This window comes from Solanum stenotomum, chromosome 1 (assembly GCF_019186545.1).
Source record: "Solanum stenotomum isolate F172 chromosome 1, ASM1918654v1, whole genome shotgun sequence".
Lineage (NCBI taxonomy): Eukaryota > Viridiplantae > Streptophyta > Magnoliopsida > Solanales > Solanaceae > Solanum > Solanum stenotomum.
The window spans coordinates 5,588,774-5,599,002 of record NC_064282.1 but is presented as its reverse complement, the minus strand read 5'-3'; the positions used below and the strand labels follow the sequence as shown (position 1 = coordinate 5,599,002).

At 33.9% G+C, this 10,229-nt stretch overlaps 1 protein-coding gene across 1 annotated transcript; it reads left to right on the top strand.

Moving 5' to 3' along the window:
* The first annotated feature begins 430 nt into the window (after positions 1-430).
* LOC125878319 (fatty acid amide hydrolase-like) lies at positions 431-8,964 on the top strand. The gene is made up of 21 exons (XM_049559549.1): positions 431-568; positions 644-743; positions 831-940; positions 1,024-1,084; positions 1,598-1,794; positions 1,865-1,994; positions 2,224-2,301; positions 2,382-2,529; positions 3,288-3,400; positions 3,486-3,561; positions 4,629-4,700; positions 5,155-5,206; positions 5,807-5,887; positions 5,972-6,055; positions 6,226-6,329; positions 6,412-6,504; positions 7,059-7,127; positions 7,723-7,787; positions 8,146-8,207; positions 8,596-8,691; positions 8,777-8,964. The coding sequence occupies exons 2-21, from the start codon at positions 665-667 to the stop codon at positions 8,861-8,863; spliced, it is 1,857 nt and encodes a 618-aa protein (XP_049415506.1). The 5' UTR covers positions 431-568; positions 644-664; the 3' UTR covers positions 8,864-8,964.
* Positions 8,965-10,229: the final 1,265 nt, after the last annotated feature.

Genomic DNA, 10,229 nt, shown 5'->3' with positions numbered 1-10,229 from the left:
AAAGAAAATAAAATACATACAAATTTTATTTTTATCTTTACCGGATAAATTTTTTTTTTTGCCAATAACCCTTCTCCTAAAAACAAAAGTTATGCCAAGCAAAATCTACACGAAAATATGACGATAATAAAAAATATAAAGCAAAAATCAACCGTTGAAAATTGGGTAACTGCGGATTACTAACGCTACTTTTAATTAACGCGCAAAAATAAACCGTTGAAAATTAAGCAACTGCTGAAAACTAACGCTACTTCTAAATTTAGGTAACTGCGGATTAGTAACGCTACTTCTAACACTATAATAAGGTGGCGGTGAGTCATATTGCGATTTCTTGGGGCTTACGAATTGAGTATTCGAAGCCCAAAATCGTACCAAACGCCTAAGGCTCAGCCAAACACAATGTACTACTACTATGTCGGTTGAGACCTTTTCAAGGTCCAGACTATGGAGAACTGAATTTCAACTCAATGTCGCTGTCACAATGGAAATTAAAGAAATTGATGTTGACTACTCAATGCATCTTCATTGCTATTTGCCTCAGAGTTTGAGACTTTCAAGACTCTGTCAAGTATGTGTATCATAATTTATCTATCTATCTAGTCAGTTTTATTCGTTTGATTGTATCTGCTGTGTTTTTGTCCAGTTCAAAAATTGTGACTGAAAAATGGGGAAAAAGCAAATAATGTTGCCGGCGAATGAAGTAGACCTTACTGCAGTCAAATATATGCCAGAAAAAATTGAAGGTTTTGTGTTTCATCTTTTTCACTATGATGACATTGGTAGTATCATTTTTTCGCCCTGAGTTTTTTTTTTTTTAATTGATTTTGCAGCTCCACATTTGACGGGGTTTTGGTTCAAGTTGTTTGTTAAAGTAATGGAGGCACCTGTAATTGGTTCTTTAATTGCTAGTCATCTGAAGGAGAAGAATGGGATTACTGAGGTTTATTTACTTGCAATTTTTTGTATCTTGATGCATAAAAAGGAGATCAAGAAATTAAAGAACGGTTGTGTTTTTATTGTCAGATTCTGAAGAATACCGTGATACCAGAGGTTCCCATGTTCATTCCCCAGTTTCCTCTTCAAGGTTCTCTATTAAGCTCTTGCTTATTATCTTTCACTATTTTATTGATATTTTGTGTGTTTAAGTGATACCAGTTAGTTGGGATTAAGTTTTAATCATGTTTGTACATTTGCTTTAAGTCGGTCTAATGTTTTCTAGTGAAACTAGTTTCTAATATTAGATTGGGACGGGATTAAATTAGAGCGACATAACTGATTCCGACTTGCTTGGGATTGAGTCATAATTGTTATTGTGTTGTATATGTATGTATAGTTCGATTTTTCATTATGGAGTAGGAAAATACTTATTCCTTTTAAATATGTCATTCCACTGAGGTGGTGCTGCTTAACCATCTTATTGTACTCCTTGTTATCTCTTTTCCCCCCTATTAGTTGGTGATAAAATAATACTCAGCTGATTTTCGGACATATAACTGGAAAGAAGAATAATATTTCCATGATTTTGTTGAAGTTAGAATTCAGGAATTAAGGTGCTTTTTCTAATGGTACTGACTTGTTTAGTATGTATATGTATAAGAGCCAGAGCCTGGTGTTGTTTGCTTAGAAGAAGATGGAAAACCTGAAGAACGGGTTGCTTTAGCATTGAAGTGTCTTCCACATTATGATCCTACTTGCAGATGGAGTTCTGATTCAGGAGAACCATTCCAATTCCGCTATTGGAAAATTCGTGATTATGGATATGCTTACAGATCTAAGCTTACGACCCCATCTATGGCAAGTGACTTTTCATTCATTGTTTTATTTCGGTCATATTCAAGACTAATAAACCTCTGTCATGCTAAAGGTTGCAGAACACTTTATCTCAGCTATGGAGGTATTTAATAGTAAGCAGCAATCAGCACCACTATTAATCTCATTTGACCCCGAGGAAGTGAGAAGGCAAGCGGCAGCTTCCACTCAAAGATTTGAGGAAGGTATTTTTATTTGTTGATGTGCATAAAGTTGGATCTTGTAAGAACCTACATATGCAATTCACAATTTGTCTTTTTTTCTCTCTAAGTTTACAGCACACGGCATCAAATAAATGATATTCGCTTCCTGCAAATAAAGCTTATCTCAAATTACTGTGCCAAGTCTGCTGATTTTGTTACTAAACCGTATTCCCTTTCATCTTTTTTTTTCTTTAATGATGTGGTCATGGAGGAAACCCATTGTCAATCTTGGATGGGATTTTCATTGCAGTCAAGGATGACATTGATTGCTATCCTCATCCTTCAAAGGGTATTTGTTTAACTTCATATTTCCTCTGTAAATATCTCTGCCATTTTTAGCTGAACATCTTTCCCCATAAAAAAGTGCAGGTGGTTCTAAATGGTTTCATGAGGTTCGCCAGGTAAAGGCAGATGGGGTTTCTGTGTCAAGATTACGAAACAGTGGTGCAATTTTAGTAGGAAAGACAAATATGCATGAGTTTGGTATGGGCACAACAGGAAATAATCCAAATTATGGGTAAACTTGTTTCCTTGTAGGTTATCCAAATTACGGGTAATCTTGTTTCCTTGAACCTACAAATTGTTGAAAAAATGATTTCCAACACAAATAGCAAACATGACTATTTTTTTTTAAAGATATATGCTAAATATTGGCTTTGTGAATGTTGAAGGATTTCAGTCTTTCACATTTAACAGGAGTATGCTAAAGACGTCCCTCAAAAGAACACTTTTTTTTATTTCTCTATCTTCCTTTCTGTTTCAATTTTGATCTTTCCGTGACTGAGTATTGGATGTTCTGTAGCAGTCATTTATGGCTCAACCTTTGCCAACAAAGCATAAGGTTCACCAGAGTGGTTTATTCCTAGTTCATTCTTCTTGATCAAGAGAGGTTGTCGGGTGGTGTTTTTTTGGCTGTTATGTGATCATTGCCACATTTTGACTCATTTAACTGCAGAATAGTAATACTTTTGTTTCCCTACATCTCTTTTGAATGATGATTCTTTACTTAAGTTACATATTTGAATATGTCTAATAAAAAATGTTGTCCAGTCCAGTTATTACATCTTTGTAGTCTTTTTCCTTTGGTTGAGTGACTGAGAGTCTTGCTTGAGTAATATTTGATAAGCCACTCATACAGACCGCTTTAGATATCTTTCCCTTGTTCTCGGAATATAATTTTTTGAAGTGTATCTGGGAACTGTTGTTTCTTGGGTAACTTTAGGTTGAGTGTATATTTTACCTTTCACAGCAGTAATGAGCATTTTCCTATGGCAGTACACCTGGAAATCCGCATAATCCAAAAAGGTACACAGGTGGTTCTTCCTCAGGTTCAGCTGCAATTGTTGCTTCTGGATTGTGCTCAGCAGCATTGGGAACAGATGGTGGAGGTTGTATGACATATTGGGCGTAGTGAATTAGTAATTTGTTTTAAAATGGTTATAGATTTTCAAGATTCATTCATTTGAAGTCCAGGTTCAGTACGAATTCCTGCTTCTCTTTGCGGGGTTGTGGGCTTGAAAACAACATTTGGACGGACTGACCTGACAGGGTAAGTTCATGAATGGCAGGTCAATGTGCATCTATACCTTATTGCTTATGAATTATATTGTTCCCTTCAGGAAAACTTTCTGTCTGCTGTCAAAGCTATGATCTTCTGCCTCATACAACTTGCCTCCCTCGTACTCCAGCCTAAAAATTGTTCTTTTCTTTAGTTATCCCTATTTTCTGGATTCTTAAAGTCTCTACGTTAACATGTATTCTTCAATATCTGTGGAGGGCATTTTTCATTTCGCTTGTGGATAAGTAAAACAATCATTATAAACCTAAAACTCTGTGTAAGGCATGACATCAAGTATATTTTTTCTAGGCCATAGTTAAACTCAAAAGCATTATTTCCCAGGCACTTCATGGTATGAGAAATAAGGTAGCTTTGTTGAGAAGTGATGCCTTTACTGCAGTAGTTTACAACTCTATTCTGCACATCGCTTAGAAATGTAATCAAAGAAGAGCCCTATACACTTTCTACACACACACTACTTACATAATCCATACCGTGATACGACAGCAAAGGAGACACCGAATACATGCACTACTTGCATCTTGCAGATTCATAAATAATTCAGGATTAAGGTATTGGTGAAAAAAAGAAAGGTTTTTGGTTTTCTGTTCTTTCATTACAGAATCCAAAAACAAGAAAATGCCAATGAACTTCATGTCCTGTGAATGCTGTTTGAGTGCGCACAGAAGCAAGCTAATGTGTTCTTACAAATTTTGGTCAGATGACTTTTTTTTGTATGCATGAACATGGAGAGTGATGTTTCATCTAGTCATGTCCAAGAAGCTAGATGCTAAAAAATAATAATATTAAGTTCATTTTATGTTGTGATATGTTTCATTTTGGCCATTGTCAATGATATTAGAATGAACTCCCATACACTTGCAGAATTTGGAAATCGAAAAAAGTTGCCCATATTTGAAATTTGATCAGAAGTACGTGATAATATTTAGGTTAGTTAACTCTATCAGCCATATTTTATAAACATTTTCAATGATTGTGATTGCATGTTGCAAGGGTAGATATGTGTATAATTTTGTCCATCTCTGTTCTTTTCTCAGGTCACTGTGGGAAGCAGGAACTGTCACAATTATTGGACCCATCACAGCTACAGTTGAGGATGCCATACTTGTGTTAGTAATTGGGTTTAACTGCCAATTTCCTTACAAACAAATAGTCAATTCTGGTCATGAAAATCTCTGATATCACCTTACTGTGTACAGTCAAACCATGGATTTTTTTTTATTTACCTCTTTGACTTGATTAGATATGCACCTAGAATTATTTTGGTGTTGCACTGTTTGCACTCTGCATCAATTTCATTTACCTTTATAGCTAAAACAATGGTGAAGAAGATACAACAAGAGCAACATTCGCAGTACAGTCCCACAAATGGGGTCCGGGGAGGCTGGGGAGTACGCAGACCTTGTAAAGATAGATCAATTAGGTTGTATATATTTTTGTAAAAAATAGGTTGTATGTTTGGGGATCTTTTTGTTAAGTTTGGTCCCAGCTATCTTGATCATGGTGATAACCACTCTTATGGTTGATATGTGTTGATTATGGCTATTTCCTACAACTTTTCAGGTATGCAGCAATCTCGGGATCCTCTCCAGCTGATCGAATTCGGCTGAATCCTGTAATCACTCACAAAGTGTACTTTTGCAAAATTTCAAGATATTTTCCTGCTTGAGGGTTCAGTTTTAACCTTTTTTTTCCCTTCATTCGTGTAAATACTTTAGTTAATATTAGTAAATAGAGTATCAGATCATTTTTCAATGTCGAGTTTGACCATCTGTGATACTGAAGTATGTTGGTTACCATAATAACTCAGTTTGGGGTATTTTTCTTCAGAGATCTGTTCTGATCCTGGTTCAGTTTGGGGGATGTTTCTTCCGCTGAATGTCCCATTGTTCCTGTTTTTATACATTCTGCAGTATTCACTCTACTAATATCATGTAAGATTATAGAAGACTATATTAGTTAAATTGCTGAAAATAATTGTGACATTTCCCTATCCATTTTAACCTTGTTGTTTTAGGTCCCCCAAATGGATTTGATATATCTAAACAAGACCAATCTTAAGCATAGGATTAAGTTGATCCTATACTTGTACCGGAGACTGTTGAAGTCGGTTCAATGCCAAATGAGTTATTTTCATTGGATTAAAAAGTTGTACTCTGCATTAAGCATGCTGTTTTCTACTCACATTATTATTGTTTGATTTTTCATTTTGCAGTCCATCCCTTGTTTACCAGATTTATCTTCCAGTGAGAGTTCAAATATCTTGGGATCACTTACCTTGGGAAAGTATACAAAGGTGTTGCACTTCTGTTCTCTTAAGGTTGTTGGTGATTTTAACCTTCTTGGTTGAGCTTTGGCTGATATGAGACATGTTTCACAGTGGTTTAACGATGTTAGCTCGACCGACATATCTGATAAGTGTGAAGATGTCCTAAACCAACTATTTCGTCTGTATGGGTGCAAAGTAAGTCCATAGTACTCTTTATTACGTATGTGATCAATTCTGACAGACTCATTCTTTTTACATCAAGATTATTGTCTATTTCAGAAGACTTTATGTTTAAAGTTCAGGTTCACCTTTCTGGATTTAATTTTGTTTATTTTATTTTTCTTGCTTAACTCTTTGCAATCAAGACAACAGAGATTGTCATACCGGAGCTTCGTGAGCTGCGCACAGCCCATACTGTTACTTTTGGATCTGAATCACTGTGCTTACTGAATCCTGATTGCGAGGCTGGGTATATTTATTTTCCATCATGCTATTTGTACGACTGCTTGTTGTTGTTTGGACTAATATAGAATTTCTTTCATTTTATGTAGGAAGGGAGTTAGATTGACTAATGATACTCGCACAAATCTGGCACTTTTCAGATCATTTGCAGCATCTGACTATATATCTGCCCAGTGTCTTAGGTAAAGAATTAGTTAGTGAATACTTTCATACATGTCGAAACAATTTGTTCAACTATTGTTTGTTAAAGTATCAAATTAGGGATGTGAAAGCTGCTGCAAGTGTATTGTGGATCATTAGCATTTTAACATTTGGTTCGACATTTAGTAGGCATTCCTAGCTTTAACCACATCAGCGATTTTAGGTTTACTTACTTCACTATAAGCTCATTATGTGTAAAATCTTAGAAAGTTACCTGATATTAAATTTTCAATTGGAGGAAAGATATGCTCATAGCTTGTGCACGGAAACAAATTTAAACTCCAATAGAAGAGCATGTCAGAATCCATGTTCTTGTCATTAATTTCATGGTTTCTTTACTCCATAGTTACTTTGCATCTCTGAAGTGCCATTTAATGGTTCTTTTTGTCTATGTTTTGGAAAAATGTCAAGTGCCAAATGTACTACTATGTTTTATCTAAATGTTAAAAGATTTCAGTCTTGCTATGGAATTGCATTTAGAAATATGATGAAGTCTATTCAATTTATTTCAGCTTTCCTGTGTCTCTTATTGCAGGCGAAGGATAATGTACTACCACATGGAGATTTTCAAGAAAGTAGATGTCATTGTAACACCTACCACTGGGTAAACTAATTTCTGTTAACTATTTTCCTTATCTTTTAGTTGATGGAAGTTTCAGGAAGTTGGTTTCAGAAATAGTTATGTAAAAGAGAGTAGAATTTTCTGAAGTCCTCTTGCGATATTTGACATAAGATTGTACTTCAATGGAAGTCAAAGTTTTAGATGATTGGTGCAAAATAGGAACTATATGTTTCTTTTTACTTCACGTGGATAATGGTTAATCAGTGAATGACTCAATAAGAGTATTAAGGATTAGGATATTTCTCATGTCTTTGAAGTTATACCCCATAATTTAGCTTGACGATTGAAGTCACATTTGTCTGATGTTATGATCCACAGAGGATTTCCATTGAATACCTCACTCACGAAGTTTACACATCAAATGGAAATGTATATGTTCATATAGAATGACGTATACTAAGGCTTTTCTACCATATCACAGAATTTTAATTTTTTCCCAAGTAAATTACATCTCCCTTTTTTTTCCAACTGAAGTAGATGGACCAATGGTTTTTGTATGTTGTCATTTATTTCAATCTGTTTGTGGACCCACAGACACTTAAATCCATAAATTTCTATTTTTACTTTTTTTTTCCAGAATGACAGCCCCAGAAATTCCAGAAAGTGCTCTTGCAGTTGGAGAGACAAATTTGCAAGTTGTAGGTAGGTTAACATCTATTTCTATTTTTTTTTTAAATTATCATTTACAAATAAAAAAACATCATTTTATTACTTTGTAGTAGTCATTAGTAGTCCTTGGATATATTAAGTATGAGAATGCTATGCTATTTCACGAGATATCTTATGAATAAAATATTTGATGTTTGACTGGTTGGTAGATTCAGAAATTTGATTTTTGCATGCATTGAAGACAGATTGTACTTTGATAATTAAAGTCCCGAAGCGTTGTATCTCAAAATATTATCAATTCTACAACAGTTCTTTTTGTTGTTATGATGAGCACTTCATGATGATAAACTCTATTTAGACTACTTATTTCATCATTTGCTATTCTTTTCAGCAAGCCTAATGCAATTTGCTATGACAGCAAATGTTCTTGGACTTCCGGCAATTTCTGTCCCTGTAAGTGATATTCATCTTTTTCCTCTTAGGCAGTTATCTGAGAGTAAATCGCATAAAAGGATATGGAATAGAAGGATAAGAACCTGCATGTTGATAATATACAAACAATGCTCCTATTCTAAGCATTTCAAGGACCTGCTCACCTTCTTTCCAATTAATATTGACACACAGCAGTAAAAATGAATGACTGAACGCTCTCTCTCTTCACAACTTTCTCCATTTGTATTTGCACAATCTCTGTTCCCTTTAAAACTAAGACGTCTCTTTGATTGATGGCTACCACCATAGGATTCAAAATTATTCTAAAACTCGTGGATGTCAAATATCAATCAACATCATGTGTTTAAAATTTATTATTGTTATACTTTTCTTTTCTTTTCATGCTTAGATTGGTCATGATAAGCAAGGACTTCCAATAGGCTTGCAACTTATTGGTCGTCCGTGGTGTGAAGCTTCAATCTTGCGTTTAGCTGCTGCAATAGAGGTATTCTCCTCCCCCCCTACCACCACCCGTTCCCAGCTAAAATGTTCAAACAAGTATTGACAGGAGATTTGACTTGTGCTTTCAGGAAATCTCTGGAGAGTATAGGAAGAAGCCAGTGGAGTTCTATGACATCTTGAAAGGGAAGTCTAATTTTAACAGTTTCCATGACTGACTACACTGAAAGAAAGTGAGGAATTGACAGGAATAAGTTTTAAGGCAAAACAAGATTTTATTACAAATATAACTTAAGAGAACGAATGGAACAAAAATATATTTCTTTTTCTCATTTTCTTCACTGCTGGATTTTTGTTTTTAGTTTACAAGAAAAGAGTTTGTTGGATTTCGGAATTTATCTTATACTCCCTCCGTCCAACAATACTTGTCCATTATACTAAAAATAGATGTTCAATAATACTTGTTCACTTTATGAAATTCATGGATAATTTTACACTTGGTTTCTAATTTATCCTTACCATTAATTATAGTCATTTTCCTTTATTATATTCAAAGGGTGATATAGTAAAATTACCTTTTATTTATAGTTTCTTAAGGGGTGTGTCAAGTCAATAGTGGACAACTATTATTGTACAAAGAGAGTAGCTGAAATATGAATATATAGATGTCTCAAGTTTTCGAAAATGTACAATCACTTTCCTATTTCTTCTTTGGACTCTGTCTCTCTTAAACTTCCTTCTTAATTTTGTCTCTCTTAGCATACATGCATATCCATATAAGAACCCTCATCTTTGCTAGCTTCGACTTTTGAATGTGTGCACTCTTGACAAGCCAACACTCTTGTTCCATACAACAAATAACATAAAAAAACAATAATAACAAATTTGATTAGAAATCACAACTGAATTTATTTTTAAAAAAACTAACAGTAATGCCAAAATATTAATAAAAAAGAAATACAAAAATTAAACGTTACAGCGCAGACTAATTTTTTTTATTTGTTTTTCTTCTCACCTTATTTAATTGATTTCTCCTTCAAAATCCAACAGCTTTTTATTGCTAACAGTAAATCCAGTTGAAAAGTTATATTCCTAAATACCACAATTAAACAAAAAGAATCAATAACACAAAAACCGAATTGTAAATTTGAACAAAATTTACTCAATAATGATAAATTCATTTGAAAATATCGAATACTGAAACATACTTTAAAATGTTAGCGTGTTTGTGGTTATGTTTTTTAAACTGATTCTATAATTTATTTCATAAAATTTAGTTGTATTTTGCAACCGAGTATATTAATATGTTTTATTGAATAATTTTTGTTTTTTATTTGAAGATTATGAATTTTAACTAGTTTAGTGTTAGTTTGCCAAAATAGCCTTAGACCATTTCCAATCCACCTCTATTTTACTCTCAATTCTCTATATTTGGAGAGTAAAATAGAGAATGAATCTCCAACCATTCTCTATTCTACAAATTTAGAGAGGTGAATAGTTAGTTCTCCAAATTTGGAGAACTACTGTTCATACTCTCTAATTCACTTTTTTAATATTTTATTATTATTTCTATTATTTTCTAAT

What these genes read in the sequence shown, in the direction of transcription:
- LOC125878319 (XM_049559549.1), top strand. Translation starts at nt 665, where the DNA reads ATGGGGAAAAAGCAAATAATGTTGCCGGCGAATGAAGTAGACCTTACT. An exon ending in TCCCCAGTTTCCTCTTCAAG is followed by an intron (nt 1,085 to 1,597) that starts GTTCTCTATTAA and finishes TATATGTATAAG; the next exon opens with AGCCAGAGCCTGGTGTTGTT. An exon ending in GGAAATAATCCAAATTATGG is followed by an intron (nt 2,530 to 3,287) that starts GTAAACTTGTTT and finishes TTCCTATGGCAG; the next exon opens with TACACCTGGAAATCCGCATA.